Source organism: Panthera pardus, unplaced genomic scaffold, assembly GCF_024362965.1.
Source record: "Panthera pardus isolate Hobbes unplaced genomic scaffold, ASM2436296v1 HiC_scaffold_25, whole genome shotgun sequence".
NCBI lineage: Eukaryota > Metazoa > Chordata > Mammalia > Carnivora > Felidae > Panthera > Panthera pardus.
The window spans coordinates 61,540,404-61,561,536 of record NW_026526821.1 but is presented as its reverse complement, the minus strand read 5'-3'; the positions used below and the strand labels follow the sequence as shown (position 1 = coordinate 61,561,536).

At 35.9% G+C, this 21,133-nt stretch overlaps 1 protein-coding gene across 1 annotated transcript in view; it reads right to left on the bottom strand.

The window, feature by feature from the left end:
- The window catches only part of TMEM131 (transmembrane protein 131), a 234,990-nt gene that overhangs the window by 90,085 nt on the left and 123,772 nt on the right, over window positions 1-21,133 (bottom strand). Inside the window, exon 5 of the mRNA XM_053890619.1 lies at window positions 13,015-13,138. Coding sequence (XP_053746594.1) covers window positions 13,015-13,138 — 124 coding nt within the window. The remainder of the gene's footprint in view (window positions 1-13,014; window positions 13,139-21,133) is intronic.

The following is a 21,133-nucleotide window of genomic DNA, read 5'->3' as shown; positions in this document are numbered from 1 at the left end:
CTTTCTGTCCCTTCCCCACTTTTAATGTTTTATTATTTATTTTTGAGAGAGAGACAGAGTGTGAGTGGGGAAGGGGCAGAGAGAGGGGATACACAGAATCCAGAACAGCTCTAGGCTCTGAGCTGTCAGCACAGAGCCCGATCCGGGGCTCAAACCCACAAGCTGTGAGATCATGACCTGAGCCAAAGTCAGAAGCTCAACTGACTGAGCCACCCGGGTGCCCCTTTTGGTCCCTGCATTTAAGCTATGGATTAGATATCCATCCACAAACTGAAGTGCCTTTGTGGAAAATGTGGGATTCAGCACCATATGCCAGGGGACCTGGGAGTTGTCTCAACCACCTGTACATCTGGTAGTAGATGGACAAACTTTAGTATGGGCTACAGAACCAGTACATTTGCCCCAACCACTCTTGCCATGTGGGGAAAAAAAATCTGCAGAGTACCGACCTAGGAAGATACCCGTGGACAAGAGAGATATTGCAAAAGTCCAGCCTTTCCGGGGACATATTCCATTATGCCATTGAAACAAAAAACAAACAAACAAAAAAGTTTGGTCACAGTGGAAACCTTAAGAGGAATTTTCCCAGTGCCACTCCCTCTTCCGGAACTACCCTGCCAAGGCAACACTCCATGGGAATAAATTATCCAGCAGTGGTGACCTCACCCACAAGAGAAAAGGAGAGCAGTCAATGAGTACCTGGCTATGTGAGTTGTGCAGGACATGGCACGGGAAACCCGTTTCTCTCTAGCGCACCCAGAGTACTGAGGCAGGACCTCCAAAACTGGAGGTGGGAGCAGAGCAGGAAAGGGACAGATAAGAATATCAAAGGGCATTAAAGGTACACAGTTCCTGCTGACTATGCTCAGGACTTCAGCAGGAAGTCTGCCCATGAGCCTCTGGGAATACTTTACTTGAGGATCCCCATACCATAGGCACTCTAATGCTCTGAGTGCTAAACCCCCATCTCCCCTCACACTGCAGCTGGCTCCTGGTGCTCACTCCCAAATGCAGTGGTGAGAGCAAGTTCAGTAAATGGACTGTTATCAGAAAAACAGTAGGACCTGTGGGTAAGGGAGAAACCACAAACTTGAGCACTATTTTCTGGAAAATCTAAAAGGTGGAGAAAACCCAAATGTAACAGCACTAACAAATATAACAGTTGGTGCTGTTATATTACCCCATCTGAAGACAACTAGTAAAGATTTAAAAATGCGTCTGTTACTTCAAATGCAAAAGTGGAAATGCAAAACTACAAGGAACATGAAAAATCGAAACAATGTGATCACAAATAGTAATTCTCCAACAACCAAAAGCACAGAATTTTGCAAACTAGCTGATAAAAGATTCAAAGTAGTTCTTTTGAACAAATTCAATGATCAATAAGAAAATTCAGACGGGCTGTTCAATGAAATTAGGAAATAACACACAAACAAAATGAAATATTTATCAAAGAGAAGAAATAATTTAGGAAAGAACCAAACTGAAATTCTGGAGCTTAAGATTTCAATGGCTGAAATTAAATAATAATAATAATAATAAAAAGCAATAGACAGCATGTGTGGCAGAGTGAAGCAAACAGAAGATCAAATAAGTGATCTAGAAATTTTGAATTAACCCATTAGAGCAGAACAAAGGAAAAAGAGTCAAAAAGAGTGATGAAAGCCTATCAGGTCTATGGTTTTCCATCAAAGAACAAATATAATAATTAGAGTTTCAGAGAAGAGAGGGAGAAGAGGGCAGAAAGTTTATTCAAAGAAATAATAGGTGAGAACTTCCCAAACTTGGGGAGAAGCTTGGACATCTATATTCATGAAGCTAATAGATAACCCTATTAACTCAATACTCAATGCAAAAGACCTTCTCCAACACATCGTATAATGAAAGTGTCAAAACTCAAAGATAAAAACAGAATCCTAAAAGTACCCAGGAAAAAAAAGATTGTAACCTACAAAAGAATTCCATGAGGCTATATTAGTGATTTCTCAGCAGAAACTGTATAGGCCAGGAGTGAGATGACATATTTGAAGTACTGAAAGAAAAAACTGCTAGCCAAGAATACTCTTATCTGGCAAAGTTATCCTTCAGATGCAAAGCAGAAATAAAGACTTTCCTGGACTAACAATTCACTGGAGAATTCTGAGGGAGTTCATTACCTCTAGACTTGCTTTGCAAGAAATGTTGAAAAGAATTCTAGCTGAAATGAAAAGACACTAATAATGACACAAAAACATATGAAAGTATACAACACACCGAGTAAAGGTAAATACACAGTTAGACATAGAAAATTCTAATTCTGTAATGGGTGTGTTAACCACCTAACTGTAATACAAAGGTTAAAGAAGAAGAGTATGAAAAATAATTATAGCTACTATAATTTGTTAATGAATACGAAATATAAAAAGAGTTAAATAATGACATCAAGCATATAAAAAAAGGGGGAAAAATTAAAAAGGTAAAGCTTTTACACGCAACTGAAGTTAAGTTGCTATCAGCTTAAAATGGGCTGCTTTATCTGTAAGATGTTTTACGTAAGCTTCATGGTATCAAGAAGCAAGAACAGATTCACAAAAATTAAAGGGGAAACAGACTGATACCATGGAAAATCACGAGTCTTAAAGGTAGGCAGAAACAGAGGAAAAGAGAATCAGTGGAAATACAAAACACCCACAAAGCCATTAAGAAGATGGCATTAGTAAGTCTTTACATATCAAGAATAATTCTGAATGTTAACAAATTGAATTCACCAATCAAAAGGCACACAGGAACTAGATATAGAAATGAAAGGAATTAAAAGCAAAAATGAACTACTGGGACCTCATGAAGATAAAAAGCTTCTGTACAGCAGAGGAAACAATCAACAAAACTAAAAGGCAACCAACGGAATGGGAAAAGATATTTGCAAATGACATATTGGACAAAGGGCTAGTATCTGAAATCTATAAAGAGCTCACCAAACTCCACACCTGAAAAATAATCCAGTGAAGAAATGGGCAGAAAACATGAATAGACACTTCTCTAGAGAAGACATCCAGATGGCCAACAGGCACATGAAAGGATGCTCAACGTCGCTCCTCATCAGGGAAATACAAATCAAAACCATACTCAGATATCACCTCACACCAGTCAGAGTGGCTAAAATGAACAAATCAGGAGACCATAGATGCTGGAGAGGATGTGGAGAAATGGGAACCCTCTTGCACTGTTGGTGGGAATGCAAACTGGTGCAGCCACTCTGAAAAACAGTGTGGAGGTTCCTCAAAAAATTAAAAATAGACCTACCCTATGACCCAGCAATAGAACTGATAGGAATTTACCCAAGGGGTACAGGAGTACTGATGCATAGGGGCACTTGTACCCCAATGTTTATAGCAGCACTCTCAACAACAGCCAAGTTATGGAAAGAGCCTGTATGTCCATCAACTGATGAATGGATAAAGAAATTGTGGTTTATATACACAATGGAATACTACGTGGCAATGAGAAAGAATGAAATATGGCCTTTTGTAGCAACATGGATGGAACTGGAGAGTGTGATGCTAAGTGAAATAAGTCATACAGAGAAGGACAGATACCATATGGTTTCACTCTTATGTGGATCCTGAGATACTTAACAGAAGACCATGGGGGAGGAGAAGAAAAAACATGGCTAGAGAGGGAGGGAGCCAAAACATAAGAGACTCCTAAAAACTGAGAACAAACTCAGGGTTGATGGGGAGTTGATGGGGAGTGGGAGGGGTGGGTGGGTGATGGGTATTGAGGAGGGCACCTGTTGGGATTAGCACTGGGTGTTGTATGGAAACCAATTTGACAATAAATTTCATAAAAAAAAAAAAGAAAGAAATGAAATCCAACTCTATACTGCGTACAGAAGGCTCACTTCAGTTTTAAGAACACAAACTGGCTCAAAGTGAAGGGCTGGAAAAAGCCATTTAGTCCAAGTGGAAACCAAAAGAGAGTAGGGGTAGCTATGCTTTTACCAGACTAAACAGATTTTAAAAGCCAAAAATGGTCACAAGTGACAAAGAAGGTCATTACATAATGATAAAGGGGCCAATGCTTCAAGAGGATATAACAACTATATATTCATATGTACCCAACATCTGAGCATCTAAATACATTAACAAATATTGACAGATTTGAAGGGAGAAAACAGACAACACAAAAATAAAGCAGAGGACCTCAATACCATACTTTCTTCAATGGATAGATCACCCAGACAGAACAAGCACAAGGAAATGTTGGACTTGACCCATATATTAGACCAAATAGGTCTAACAGACATTTATAGAACATTCCATCTGATAGCAGCAAATACATGTTTTTCTCAAGTGCACATAAAACATTCTCTGATGCAGACCATATGACAATACACAGAAAAAGTCTCATGGCAAATTTAAGAAGATGGAAATAATAACAAGTATATTTTCAGACCATAATGGTATGAAACTAGAAATCAACAAAAGGAAAACTGGAAAATCTACAAATGTGTGGAAATTAAACAACATATCTCTGAACAACCAAGGGGTCAAAAAAGAAATCAAAAGGGAAACCTAAAAAAAAGATACTCAAACAAAGGAAAATGAAAATACAACATACCAAAACTTATGGGATGCTGAAGTAGTTTTAAGAGGGAACTTTATAGTAGTAAATGTATATGTTAAGAAAACAACTCAAATAAACAGCCTAACTTTACACCTCAAGGAAACCCAAAGTCAGCAGAAGGAAAGAAAGAAAAATCAGAGCAGAAATAGAGAGCAGAAAAACAATAATGAAAAAAAAAACAGTGAAACTAAGAGCTGTTTTCAAAAAGATAAAACAAAATTGGCAAACCTCTAGCTACACAAACCATGAAAAAAGAAGAGAATACTCAAAGTCAGAAATGAAAGAGGAGACATTACAATTGATACTACAGAAATACACAGGATCATAAAACACTAGTATGAACAATTACATGCCAATAAATCGGATAAGCTAGAAGAAATGGATAAATGCTGAGAAACAACCTTCCAAGACCGAAACAGGAAGAAATAGAAAATCTGAATAGACCAGTGAGTAAGAAGATTGAATCAGAAATCAACAATCTCCCAACATAGAAAACCTCAGGATAAGCTGGTTTCACTAATGAATTCTATCAAATATTTAAAGAAGAATTAATGCCAATCTTTCTCAAATTCTTCCGAAAAACTGAAGGGACACAACATTTCAAAACTCATTTTACAAACCCAGCATTACCCTGATACCAAAGCCAGACAAGAACAAACAAGAAACTACAGACCAATACCCCTGATGAATATAGATGCAAAAATTCTTAAAAAAATATTAGCAAATGGAATCTAAAACACATTGAAAGTATTATACACCATGACCAAGCAGGATTTACCCTTGGGATGAAAGGATGGTTCAACATATGCAAATCAGTAAATGTGATATACCATATTAACAAAAGATAAAAAGATAAAAATAAAAGATAAAACATAAAAATCAAAAGCATGTGACAAAATACAACATATTTTAATGATAAAAACCCCCAGTAGACTGGGTACAGCTAGGATACAACTCTACATACTAAAGGCCATACATAAGGGTATGTATGGGTGGCTCTCTCGGTTAAGTGTATGACTCCTGATTTTGATTCAGGTCACGCTCTCACAGTTTGTGAGATTGAGCCCTATGTTGGGCTCTGCACTGACAGCATGGAGCCTTCTTGGAATTCTCTCTCTCTCTGCCCCTCCCCTGCTCTCTCTCTTAAAATAAATAAACACAAAAAGATATCTTAGTTAAAAAAAAAAAGGCCATATAGGAAAAATCCACAGCTAACATCATACTCAATGACAAAAAACTGAGGATCAGGATGCCCTGATCCTCTAGGATCAGGGTGCCTACTCTTACCACACTTACTCAACATAATACTGAAAGGCCTAGTTAGATCAATTAGGCAAGATAAAGAAATAAAAGGCACCTGAATCAGAAAGGAATAAGTAAAACTGTCATATTTGCAGATGATATGGTTTTCTATATATATATACGTGTGTATATATACATATACACACGTATATATATACATATATATATACGTATATATATACATATACATATACATACATATACATATACATATATATATATATATATATATATATATATATATATATATATATATAGAAAAGCCTAAATGTCCATCAACTGATGAATGGATAAAGAAATTGTGGTTTATTTACACAATGGAGTACTACGTGGCAATAAGAATGAAATATGGCCCTTTGTAGCAACATGGATGGAACTGGAGAGTGTTATGCTAAGTGAAATAAGCCATGCAGAGAAAGACAGATACCATATGGTTTCACTCTTATGTGGATCCTGAGAAACTTAATAGAAACCCATGGGGGAGGGGAAGAAAAAAAAAAGAGGTTAGAGTGGAAGAGAGCCAAAGCATAAGTGCCTCTTAAAAACTGAGAACAAACTGAGGGTTGAAGGGGGGTGGGGGGGGGAGGGTGGGTGATGGGTATTGAGGAGGGCACCTTTTGGGATGAGCACTGGGTGTTGTATGGAAACCAATTTGACAATAAACTCATATATTGGAAAAAAAAAAAAAGAAAATCCTAAAGACTCAACCAAAAAACTGTTGGAATTAATCAACCAATTTGGTATAGTTGCAGGATATAAAATCAACATATAGAAATCAGTTGTGTTGGTATACACTAACAGTGAAACATCTGAAAAAGAAATAAAGAAAACTATCCTGGTTCACAGTGGCATTAAAAAAAAAAATACCTGGGAATAAATTTAACCAAGAAGGTGAAAGATTTGTACAGCTGTACCCTCATTTTATTGTGCTCCACTTTACTGCACTTTGCAGATAATTGCATTTATTTTATTTATATATATATATTTTTAAACAAATTGAAGGCCTATAGCAACCCTGCATTGATCAAGTCTACTGGTGCTATTTTTTCCTAGTAGCAGTTGCTTACTTTGTGTCTCTGTGTCACATTTTGGTAATTTCTGCAATATTTCAAACTTTTTATTATTATTATATTTTTTATGGTAATATGTAATTAGTGATTATGACTCACTGAAGACTCAGATAATGGTAAGCATTTTTTAGTAATAAAGTATTCTTAAATTAAGGTATGTACATTGTTTTTTAAGACATAATGCTATTGCATGCTTAACAGGCTACAATAGGGTGTAAACAGAAATTTTATGTGCTCTGGAAAACTAAAAAAATTCATTTTATTGTGATACTCACTTTATTGTGATACTCACTTTCTTGTGGTGGTTTGGAACCAAACCCGTAATATCTCTGAGGTATGCCTGTGTTATGAAAACTATACAACCTTGATGAAAGAAACTGAAGAAGACACAAACAAATGGAAAGATACCTCATGCTCATGGATTAGAAGAATATACTGATAACTGTCTGTTAAAATATCCACACTACCTAAAGTCATTTATAGAGTCAGTGAAATCCTTATCAATAGCCCAATGGCATGTTTTACAGAAACAGATAAAACAATCCCAAAATTTGTATGGAAGCATGCAAGACTCAAGAAAGAACAAAGCCTAAGGCATCACACTTCCTGCTTTCAAACTATACTACGAAGCTAAGTGATTAAAACAGTATGGTACAGGCATATAGGCCAATGGAACAGAATAGAGAGCCCAGAAATAAATCCTTGCATATACAGTCAACTAATATTTGACAAGGGAGCCAAGAACACTTCATGGGGAAAGACAGTCTCTTCAACAAATGGTATTAAGAAAACTGGATAACCACATGCAGAAAAATGAAATTGGACTCCTATCTTCCATCACTCACCAGAATTAATTAAAAATGGATCAAAGACTTAAACGTAAGACCTAATACAATAAACCTCCAGAAGAAAACACCGATATTGGCCTGGGCCATGATTTTTTTTAATATGACACCAAAGGCACAGCAACAAAAGCAAAAATCAACAAGTGGGACGACATCAAATTAAAAAATTTCTGCATAGCAAAATAAAAGATCAACAAAACAAAAAGGAAACCTGCAAAATGGGAGAAGATATTTGCAAATTATATGTCAGATAGGAGGTTAATATCTAAAATACATAAAAGAACTCCTATAGTTTAATAACAAAACCCCAAACAATCTGAATAAAAAATGGGCACAGGAACCAAATAGGTATTTTCCCGAAGGAGACAGGACTACCAGGTATACAAAAAAATGTTCAATAATTCTAATCCTCAGGGAAATGCAAATCAAAACCACAATGAGATAGCATTTCACAACTGTTAGAATGGCTATCATTAAGAAGAGAAGAGATAACAAGTATTGATGAGATGTGGAGATAAGGGAATCCTGTATACAGTTGGTGGGAATGTAAACTGGTTTAAAACAGTATGGAGGTTCTCAAAAAATTAAAAATAGAACAATCATATGATGTAGCAATCTGAGTTCTGGGTATTTATCCAAAGGAAATGAAAACAGGATATTGAAGAGATATACGCACTCCCATTTTTACTGGAGCATTATTCACAATAGCTAAGATATTGAAACAACCCAAGTGTCTACAACAAATGAATAGGTAAAAAAGATATGCGCGTGCGCGCTGCGCGCACACACACACACACACACACACACACACACACACACACTGTGGAATATTATTCAGTCATAAGAAAAAAGGAAATCCTGCCATTTGCAACAACACTGATGGACCTTGAGGGCATTATGCTAAATGGGATAATTCCGACAGAAAAAGACAAAAACTTTCTGCTATCACTTATATGGCACCTAAAAAAGCCAAACTTGGGGCACCTGAGTAGCTCAGCATCAGACCCTTGGATTCACCTCAGGTCATGATCTCATGGTTCCAGGAGTTCGAGCCCCACATCAGGCTCTGCACATCAGGCTCTGCACATCAGGCTCTGCACTGTTAGTGCAGAGATTGGGATTCTCTCTCTCCCCACTCTCTCTGCCCCTACCCCGTTTGTGCTCTGTCTCTCAAACTTAAAAAATAAAATAAAATAAAATAAAATAAAATAAAATAAAATAAAATAAAATAAAATAAAATAAAATAAAATAAAATAAAATAAATAAAAATAAAAAAGCCAAACATGTAAAAACAGAGAGTAGAACAATGATTACCAGGGACTGGATGGAGGGGGAAGTAGTGATGTGTTGTTCAAGAGTACAAACGTGCAAGTATAAGAAAAAGAGGTTCTGGAGATCTAATGCACAGCATAGTGATCACAGATAAAACTGTATTGTAAATCTCAAAGTTTCTGAGACACTAGATCTTAACAGTTCTCACCATAAAAATGATAATTATGTGACATGACAGAGAAGTTAGCTGATCCTATGGTGATAATCCTATAGCAATTTATAAATGTATCAAAAAAATTTTTTTTATTTCAATGTTTATTTTTTTATAGAGAGACAGACCATGAGCAGGGGAGGGACAGAGAGAGGGAGACATAGAATCCGAAGCTGGCTCCAGGCTCTGAGCATAGAGCCAACGCGGGGTTCAAACTCACGAGCTGAGACATGAGATCATGATCTGAGCCAAAGTCATGACGCTCAACTGACTGAGCCACCCAGGCGCCCCTAAGTATATCAAATCAACACTTTGTACACCTTAAATTTACACAGTGTTATATGTCCACTGTATACCTTAAACTTACACAATGTTATACCGCAATTACATCACAATTTTAAAAATAATTCTTACCATAATCAAAATTTGACTATTAGAGTATTAAAAAATCTGTATTCTTAGACACAAAATATGTATTACATATTTTACAACTAATATACAATACAGTCATGAAAGATGAGTAGGCCTAAGTTGCAGTCTTATTATATAATTTTTAATTGTAATTATAACTAATTAGACAACTATAGTTAATTAGCAGGTAATTATAAATAACAGATAATTATTAGAAGTTAAACAAAGAAAAACAAATTGTCACACAAACACATTCCTTATTACCCTTATTCTTCTTGATTTCCAGGTTAAAACAAGACCTTCCTATAAGGGGGTTATTTGCGTGTGTGTTATAAAATGGTTATTTAAACGTGGCCTTATGAAAACAATGATTCTTTTCTCTATTTCCTACTGGTTAGTTAATATAGAGATGATAGTGGTAAATAACCAAAAACTTAAGTGAGTTATAGAAAATGTTCTATTCTCAAGGAAATAAGACCTGACCAGGAATTCAGAAGGTGACAAAGAGTTAAAATAAAATTACAGAAATGGTCTACTCTCCTGAACATGAGAAGACTCTTTTCATTGTTCACCAAAGGCTCTTATCATAGGCATAAAATTGAAGTGGAGGGGAAATAAGGTTATTTCTTCCCTTAAGAATTCATTCCATGTCTCCTCTCCATTTCTTGAGCCGTTGGGAATCCATACCTTACTGCAAGAAGTAAAAACGGAAACCAAGAGGAAGAAGAAGACAGAGAAGACTGCACAGATTTTGGCTAGCTGCTTTTGAAGCCAAATCTAGCTGACCTAACTGGAGGTTTTGATGGGTATAGATTATTTTTATTGTGTAATCCAATTTCCTGACAATGGAAAACACATATTGGTTTTCAACTTGTCCTTTGATTAACAGGCACATTTAGTTTACCTTCTGAAGAATTTTCAGAAAAACTCTCCTCTTTACATAAAGTTCATGTGCAGAAATAAGTCCCTGGGAGAGTCTAGTTCGAAAATGTCAAACTAGGGGCCGTTAGCTTGTTTTGTTTGGTCCACACCATCTGTCTTTCTAAAATTGAATTTATTTTCAATGTGTAAAAACTGGAAGATATCATATAAAAATTCCTATTTCTGTTTCTTCTTGGAACATGAGAAGAATGGGGCATGCGCTTACATTCCCACATGGCAACCACCGGCTGGAACAGAGTGTGGGTTGATCCCTTTGGACAGACCATGTGCTCTCCAGGTCACCCTCATTCCACATGGCCTGCTTCTCTCATTTACATTGTCTATCTGCCCCCTGTAAGAATCTGTAATTGTAACTCTTGGTCTATGAAAACCCTTCAACGGGGTTAAGCTTGGATGATCAAAAACAACAAAACATTGCTTGAATTAGCAAAGTACCATTAACAAGTTAAAAATAAAATCTGTAGGGCAGTTGTGAACTATTTTTAAACTGTTTCCATTTTCACTTCACTATTTTGCCCTTTAACCCAACATGTCTCTGCATACTGGCCGTGCCCGTGTGGTTGCATTTACACATAAGTGCATCTCTGTGTACAGGTGGCATAACATATATGCCACACACCATAGCTTAATACGATACAAATCACCGTGTAGGCCAATAGAGCACCTAGACCCTCACCTTGGATCCTGTCATTAACTGCATGACAGGGGGCAAACCCCTCTGGAGTTGAGCTCTTTCTTCATTTTGTATAATGAGGGTATTATTAGACTAGATGAATATACAAATCTCTTCTAGCACTGGGATTTTATTATTTGAGAACATCAGCATGTTTATAAAAACTCTGAAAACATCCTTTAGGTAACAACAAAAAATAACTCAAGGGAAACTTATTTAAAGAAATATATTAGAAAAGGGGCGTTTTCCATGAATACCACAAAAATGAAGTTTTTGCTATTGAAAGCAATATGGTAACTCATCAATTCCTTGTTAATAACATACTTTTAAATTTAAAAAAGCCAAAATTAAGTTTTTTTTGTTTTTTTTTTTTTTGACTTCAGAAGTTGCTGGACATGTTGCTAGCAACATATGTTGCTAAGGACAGCATATGATGAAATAGGATTTTTGAAAGGAGAAGTATAAAATCTAAATAATTGATATAATTTTAGATGCTTTTTTTTAAAAAGCTCCTTTTGATTTGGTCACATCTCTTCAAAGGAATTAGTGAAAACTCTGGGAAGATGAAATTAGGTTTCACTTATTTACTTCCTTCTAATACTTGCTATTTAGCTGTTTTTGAAGCTTATTACTTTAGCAGTCTATATATTAAAGATTAATGTATGTATTCTCTCAAATTCAAAATTTATTAAGACCCAACTTTTTTGTCAGATTAATTTTTATGTAAATAACAAGTCTGCAAACTATCTATGAAATTGATTATAAAGTAAAATTTTAGAGGATACTTGTGGTAGGTAGAACCCTAAAATAGCCTCCCAAATTTCCTGCCCTAATATCTCTGAGATTGTAAGTATGAGGAGATACCACACCTGTGGTTAATTACCTTACATGATAAAAAGGGATTTTGCAAATGTAACTGAGGACATTAGTTCACTCATATCATGAAAAAGGAGACTATCCAGGTGGTCCCAATGACATGATTAAGGCAGAATTTTCTCTACTGGTGGCAGAAGAGAAAGCCAAAATGATCCAAAGCATAAGGGAGATATGACACATTGCTCCTGGCCTAAAGATGGTGACAAGCAATGTGGGTGCCCTGGGGAACTGAGAGAGGTTCCTGGCCAAGGGCCAGCAACGAAATGGGGACTTCAGTACTACAAGCATAAGGAAATGAATTTTGCCGACAACTCAAGTGAATTTAGAAGTGGATTTTCCCTGAGTCTCCAGTCAAGGACTGAGCCCTGCTGACATCTTAATTACAGCCTTATGATACTCTGAGCAAAGAACACATTGGACTTACAACTGATAAACTATGTGCTAATAAGTGGGGGTTGTTTAAAGCCATCACGTTTGTGGTAGCTTATTAGGTAGCAATAGAAAACTAACACAACACTGAGGAATTACTTATTATTTAAAAAGGAAAAAAAATCAACTAAATTTCTGACTACTACATTTTTCAGAGTACTTAGGTTCAAAGTGGAATTGTTAAATTGTTTTATGTTGAGAAACACAATGTGTGTTTAAGAGTAGAAGTGATAATTCTTAGGAAATAGGGCAAACTGAAACCCGCAACAAATATGAAACACTCGAACCGGATTTTAATTATAGCAAAATGAAATTATACATAAAACATTTAGATATTTCAATTTCAAACTCAAGAGAAACATTTATAGAAAAACTTACCCTATTTTGAAAAAATGATGCATGAAAATGTGATGTTGTAGCAGATATTGATACTAAAGTAATAGTTTCTTCAGAACTAGGATTATGTAAGTAAACTTTTTCCATTTTTGGCATTCCAACTGGCCTGTAAAAGCAAAACAAAAACAAAAACAAAAACAAAAACAAAAAACAAAACCACTGTCACAAATACTTCAAAGATTATTTCTAGTTGTTGAATTAGTTTCTAGCTGCTAAAAAAATTTAAACATCAAAATTATTGTACAAGTACATATGCAAACATATAAAACTATTTAATTGGTTTATATTTAAAATTACACATAGAAATGCATTTAGTCATTCAACAAATATACTGAGTGCTCATTTTATGTCTCACACTGAGCCAGGGGCTAGGATACAATAAAGTAAATCTCTGTCCAGATAAAGCTTACAGTCTAGTGAGGAAGCAGGCAGGGAATAAAATGGTCAGATCTTTTCATTTCCTTCTGTAATACCACCCTGCTTTCCTACTAATTCTGAATCATGTCCCCTTCTCCCCAAATTCCACTGATACATGCTCTTCAATTTAGGAGAAACTGAGTGGCAAAGTTATGTGAGCAGATCGGCCTTATGAATTAGGGGCTATTATTGTCCTCATTTTATAGATGAGGATACTGAGGCACAGAAAAGTTACTTGTCCAAAGTCATACTTGGAATCTAAATTTGAATCCAGGCCATCTGGCTTTAGTCCATGTTCTAACTCATTATACTAAACTGCCTCCTCTTAAGGAGGACACACACTCAGTGATCTGACATCCATAGATCCATTTTAATGTTCTCCTTGGTATCCACATTAGAGTTTCCTCTTAAAAGTGACATCTCCTTAGTTATGCAGTCCATTAAGTACTTACACAGCTAATCTCAGCTGTACAGGCAGGCCTCCTAACTCCTACAGCATCAGAGAATTCTGCATATAAACTGTTTCTTAATGTCCTCTAATAATTTAATTAGCACCAGTTTTATTTCCTCAAGATTATCAGCACCTTTCAGACAAAGGTTACATTATATGTGTACTCCATATTTTCCATATTATCTAGCACAGGCACTTGGTAAGAGTGTGCATGTGTGAGCTTCCCTCCCTTCCCTTTTCTCCCCCCCGCCTTAGTGGAAATTAAGATCCTCCCTACCCTGACATCACCTGACCTAAACAAGTAACTAACTCCCTATGTTTTCACAATCTAAACCTTCCAACCTGGATCAGGCTGGTTTCATGTGCATAGCCCCCATGGCTTTACCAATCTCTTTGCTCTGTTTTCCTCCCTATCCCCCTATTCCAATCCAAATCCTCATTTTCTAATTCAAATGCAACTTCTTTCACAAGGTCCTCTCTTCAGGCAACCATTCTGGTCCACGTGTTTTTGTTTTAAAATATTTTTGATTTTGAGAGAGAGAGAGAGAGAGAGAGAGAGAAAGAGAGAACGAACAAACCCCAAGCAGGCTCTGCACTGTCAGCTTGGAGCCCGATGTGGGGCTCAAACTCATGAATTGTGAGGTCATTATCCGAGCTGAAACCAAGCAAGAGTCAGATGCTTAACCAACTGAGCCACCCAGGTACCCCCTGGTCCATATTTTTATTTTATTCATGCTCTTGGCTCTCCTTGAACCCACCTACCCCCCAACAACAATCCTGGAAAAATTTAGAAGTTAGAGGAAGGTACTGATTCCAAGGATTAACTAAAAAACAGTAAGAAACCCTGGGGGGAACAGAAGGTTGACTTGAACTGGCAGGTGGGGAAAAGTGAGGGACAAAGAATAGCCTAAGCTGACAATGAGAGGCTAGGGTAGAAGAAGTCTTCAAAACTCTGTTCTCCAATTCCTTCTTTCCCTGCTTGCCCTGGAACAATCAGAGCTTGCCCTTTCAACCTAGAATAGCAGAGAGGCTTAGAGAGCTAAGAAGCTGATAATCAGCTACCCTGGAGCACACCTGCCTCTAACTCCTCTTTGGTAGTCCAAAGACCAAGGGCTATTTGATTACATTTACATCTCCACCCAGATGCTTCTGCCTAAGCACTATCAGATACAGTGGTGGCAAACAGGACAATTAATAGTTTTTACATGTATGTGTGTGTGGTACTGGGTCTTTCTACCTTGGGGATCATCTCCCTTCTTAAATTCACAAGAGACAAAGACCAAGTCTTTCTATTCTGCCCTTCCTCAATATGCACTACAAGACAGGAGCTCTTAAGTTAACTCCATGAGGAGTAGAATTAGAAAACAAACATTAGAAAATGTTGTGATAAACTGTGGTATTCCCAACCTGCTGACTGAACCTGCGAGAGAATTCTACTTCAACATTAGGCTTGGCCATATGATTTTCTTTGGTCAATGAAATGTGGGCAAAAGTGACATGTAACATTAAGTTTTAAAAGTCGTCTTGTATTCTTTTTCCAAGAAATGGCCTATCTCAGGAGTGCTGCTTTTAGCCTACATCCCACTAAGATTTTGGGTTGGTTGTGGTCATAGCATAACCTGGTAAAGGCTGAGTAACACACACCTGAAGTTGGAAAAGTTGAACCAGGAACTAAACAAGCACAGTGTGATATACTTAAGGAGATATGGCAAGATATTAGTAAAATGAAGCAAGAAATCATACAGAAAACAAAAGAAATTATTAGTATAAAAGTACAATGTATAAAGGTAGGTAAAAATCTCTTAGGGGCGCCTGGGTGGCTTGGTTGGTTAAGCGTCTGACTTCGGCTCAGGTCATGATCTCACAGTCCGTGAGTTCGAGCCCCGCGTCGGGCTCTGTGCTGACAGCTCAGAGCCTGGAGCCTGTTTCAGATTCTGTGTCTCCCTCTCTCTCTGCCCCTCCCCTGTTCATGCTCTGTCTCTCTCTGTCTCAAAAATAAATAAATGTTAAAAAAAAAAATTAAAAAAAAAATCTCTTAGTGAGTTGGAAGATCGGATTGACAATTTAGCTCACAATTCAGCAAGAAAAAAATACATACTCAGAATATTTTAAAAGACAGAGCTAAAAAAAAAAAAAGGCGAGAAGCAGATATGTAGGGCACACCTAGAAATGGTAATATTTGGAAGGTGGACTATAGGAATATTTAAGGAATATGGGCAAAATTAATGGGTAAAACCCAAACTTTTTTTTTTAATGTTTATTTATTTTTGAGAGACAGAGAGAGACACAGCATAAGCAAGGGCTGTTAGCACAGGGGCTGTTAGCACAGAGCCTGACGCAGGACTCGAACCCATGAACTGTGAGATCATGACCTGAGCCGAAGTCGGTGCCCTGGTAAAACCCAAACTTTAAAAAAAGATGAACTAATTCTTGACTGAAAGGGTTCATGAAGTGTCAACAAGGAGAGATAAGGAAACCCTGTATTTAAACAGAGAATAAAATTTAAGGAGTTGCAAGAGTTTTATATATTGTGGATCTAAGTATCTTATGAGATTTTTTTCCAAGTATTTTCTCCCATTGTGTGGACTGTTTTCTCTCTTTCTTTCTTTCTTTTTTTTTTTTACGTTTATTTATTTTTGAGAGACAGACAGAGCCAGAGTGTGAGTGGGGGAGGGACAGAGAGAGAGAGGGAGACAAAGAATCTGAAGCAGGCTCCAGGCTCTGAGCTGTCAGCATGGAGCCCGACGCAGGGCTCAAACCCAGGAACTGCGAGAGCATGACCTGAGCCAAATTCAGACGCTTAACTGACTGAGGCACCCAGGTGCCCCAAACTTTCTTGATGGTATCATTTGCATGCAGTACAAAAGTTTTTAATTTTTATGTAATTCAATTTGTATATTTTGTCTTTTATCACTTGTGCTTCTAGGGTCATAGCTAAGAAATCATTGCATAAACCAATGGATAATGGAGATATGTTCATATATTCCAATCTTTTCTTCTAAAGCTTTTATAGTTCAGCTTTATTACATTTACATTTAGCTCGATTATATACTTTGAATTAATTTTTGTGTATGCTCTAAGGCAGGTGTGCAACTTAATTCTTTTGCATGTGGATACCCAGTTGGCCCAGCACCATTTGTTGCAAAGACTGTTCTTTCTCTATTTAATTGTTTTGGCACCCTTGTCAAAATCAATTGGCAATAAATGTAAATTTCTATTTCTGGAACCTAAATTCTTTTCTGTTTACCTATATGTCTATCTTTATGGCAGTGTCACAGTGTCTTGACTACTAAAACTTATAGGTTTCTAATATTGGGCACTAAAAATTCTCCAATGTTTGTCTCCTTTTAAAAGAATGGCTGTTCTGGGGGTGCCTGGGTGGCTCAGTCGGTTAAGCAGCTGACTTCGGCTCAGGTCATGATCTCGCGGTCCGTGAGTTCGAGCCCGGCGTCGGGCTCTGTGCTGACTGCTCAGAGCCTGGAGCCTGTTTCAGATTCTGTGTCTCCCTCTCTCTGACCCTCCCCCATTCATGCTCTGTCTCTCCCTGTCTCAAAAATAAATAAAACGTTAAAAAAAAAAAATTAAAAAAAAATGGCTGTTCTGAATCCCTCTGATTTCATGTCCATTTTAAGATCAGCCTGTCCATTTCTACAAAAATGTCATTTGGTATTTTGATGGGAATTTTGTTGAATTCATAGATCAATTTAGGGAGTACTGCCATCTTTATTTGTGTCCTCTGATTTCTGAATATGAAATGGCTTCCATTTATTTATAGTTCTTTAATGTCTTTTGACAATGGTTTGTTGTTTTTAATATATAGGTCTTGCACTACTTTTGCTAAATTTATAGCTAAGTATTTTATTCTTTTTGATTTATTATAAATGAATTGTTTTCTTAATTTTAAATTGCTCATTGCTAGTGTAGAGAAATATAATTTATTTTGTATATTGATCTTATACCCTGTAACCTTGAACTCACTCATTCCAAGTTTTTAAAAGTGGACTGCTTATCATTTTCTATATACAAGAGTATAACATCTGAAAATAGAGATGCTTTTTCCTTTCCAGTCTGGGTGCCTACTGTTTCTTTTTCTTGCATAACTGCCCTGTTCTGGATGTAGGGGGAAAGCTTTCAGTCTTTCACCATTAAACAGATGTTAACTATGTGACTTTCATAGAAGCTCTTTATCAGGCTGAGGAAATTCTCTTCTATTCTTAGTTTTTTGAGTGTTATTATCATGAAAGGATTATTCAAAACCTTTTCTGTGTGTGTTATTTACTGACATACTCACATGTTTCCCATTTATTCTATTAACATGGTATATTACATTAATTGAATTTCAGATGTTAAATTAACCTTGCATTCTTGGAACAAATGCCACTTGGCCATGGTATATAATCTTTTTTAGATATTTTATTACTTTGTGGAGGAATTTTAACACATGGAGTATTGGTCTGTAGTTTTCTTATAGTGTCTTTGTGTGATTTTGGTATAAGGGTAATGCAGGCCTAACATACCGAGTTGGGAAATGTTCACTCTTCTATTGTTTGGAAGAGTTTATGATGGACTGGTATTAATTCTTCTTTGAATTTTTTTATAAAATTAATCAATAAGGCTTTCTGTGAGTCAGAGCTTTCATTCTGGGAAGTTTTTTGATTACTAATTCAAACTCTTGTTATAAGTCTATTCAGATTTCCTATTTCTTCTTAGGTCAGTTTTGGAAATTTGTGTCTTTTCAGGAATTTGTCTATTTCAACTAAGTTAATGAACTTGTTAGCATACAGTTGTTCATGGTATTCCTTTATAATCCTTTTTTATTTCTTTTTAAGTTTATTTATTTATTTTGAGAAAGAGAGAGCGCATGAGTGGGAGAGGGGAGAGAGAGAGGGAGAGAGAGAATCCCAAGCAGGCTTTGCACTTGTAGAGTGCATTCTACAAGTGCAGAGACTGACAAGGTGCTTGATCTCATGAACCATGAGATCATGACCTGAGCCAAAATCAAGAGTTGGATGCTTAACCGACTGAGCCACCCAGGTGCCCCAATCCTTTTTTATTTCTGTAAGGTTATATTCTATACAAAGATCACCTCTTTCATTCCTGGTTTTAGTAACTTGAGTCTTTTTCTCTTTATTGCTTAATTTAGCTAAGGGTTTGTCAAATTTGTTGCTCTTTTGAAAGAACCAATTTCTGTTAATTTTCTCTGCTGTTTTTCACTTATTTCATTTATTTCTTCTCTAGTCTTTATTATTTCTTTCTCATTATTTTTTATTTTGCTTTTCTTTTCCTAGTTTCTCAAGGTGGAAGGTTAGATTTCTGATTTGAGATTTTTTTCTTTGCTGATTAAGACATTTATAGCTGTAAGTGTCTTTCTGAGCAATGCTTTTGCTGTACCCCATAAATTCTGGTATATTTTCTTTTCACTTATCTGAAAGCATTTTCTAATTCCTTTCTTGATTTTCTTCTTTGATTCATTATTAAAGAATATGTTGTTTAATATCTCAAGATTCTTTTTTTTTTTTATTGCTTGCCAATTTATTTAATTAAAGAATGAAGTTATCAGAGAACATACTTTGTATGATTTCCAGATTTATAGGGGCTTACATTATGGTCTAGCATACAGTTTATCTTGGAGAACGTTCTTTGTGTGTGTGAGCAGTGTAAGTACTTTGTTGTTGAGTGGAATGTTCTATAGATGTCTAATGGCATTGAACTGTTTTCAGGTCTTCTGTTTCTTTTGTTATCTCTTGCTTAGACGGTCTATCCATTATTGAAAGTGGGGTACTAAAGTCTCTATTAGTGCTGAATTGTCTACTTTTCCCTTCAGTTCTATCAGTTTTGCTTCTTATATTTTGGGTTTCTATTGTTAGTTGAGTCTTGCTTTTTTAATCTGAAAATCTTGGTCTTTTCATTGGTGTGTTTAGACTATTTATATGTATAATTAATGTAATTATTGATATGGTTAAAGTACCATCTTGCTAGTTATTTTCTATTCTATCTCTTCTATAAAACTCTTTTATATGCAGAATTTTCTAGTCTTGGCCCAGTTAAACAGAAATCAATAAGAAAAGATAACTTGATTTTCTATAAATATGTAAATAGATCAGTGCATGTGTAAATAACCCATGGATCAAAGACAAAATCTGAATAAAAATTAAGAACTATCTGGAATGAAAATTAAAAACTTAACTTATTAAAAGCTTGCAAAATAAACTTGATTCTGTGCTTAAAGAAAAATTCATGAATTTAAATGTATATATTTGAAAAAAAAAAGCCTAAAATTTAATGAACTAAGCATCCATGTCATGAGAAAAAGAACAGCAAATTAAATCTAAAGAAGATACAAGTAAAAAATGGATAAAAGCAAGTGTGGAAATCAATGTAATAAAACACGTAAAACAGAGATGATCTATGAAGTCAGAAGTTCACCCTTCTTGGGGGTAAAAAACTAGTAAGTTGACAACTACCTGGCAAGACTGAGAAAGAAAAAAGAGATGGCACAAAATATCAGTATGAGCAATGATAAAAGGAGGTATCCCTACAGATACTGCAAACATTAAAACAATTATTAACAACTTTATGTAGTAAATTTAAAAATTATCCTAAAACTACCAAACTCCCAGAAAAAAACACAGCTTACCAAAACTGGTAAAATAAGAAAAAAAAAATGTAAGCATTACAAAAAATAAAACTACTAAAGAAATTAAATTCATAATTTAAAACCTTCCCACAAAGAAAATTCCAGTCCATGGGTACTTAACTGGCAAATTTTACCAAATATTTAAAGGTAATATTCTAATAATTATTTTGTGGAAAAATAAGATGCAGATACAAAATGGGGAATAATGAGGAAGAACTCTATGACTCTGGATCTGAACTGGTAAAATATGAATTAGAATTATCAGTATGGGACATGACTTACATATATTCATTTATATAGTATACGCCTATGTTCCTCTATAGATCTTTTCACAAAAGCCTAGAAGCAATGACATCCAGAGCAATAAGCACACTTTGGTGCCCAGATATGGGTTTGAAATGTCACTTCCCCTAAAAAGAAACCAGGACTTCTCATACTTTTGGCTCATTCCAGGTCTAGGACAATGAAAACAAAGGGAAGTCTAGAATGTCTTGTTGAATCAGAAAGCAAAGAAATGTTCAAAGGTTAATGGAACTTACAAAAAATGATAGAAATCAGCTTAAACAGGCTTCTACTGGGAAAATTTATAAAATTTG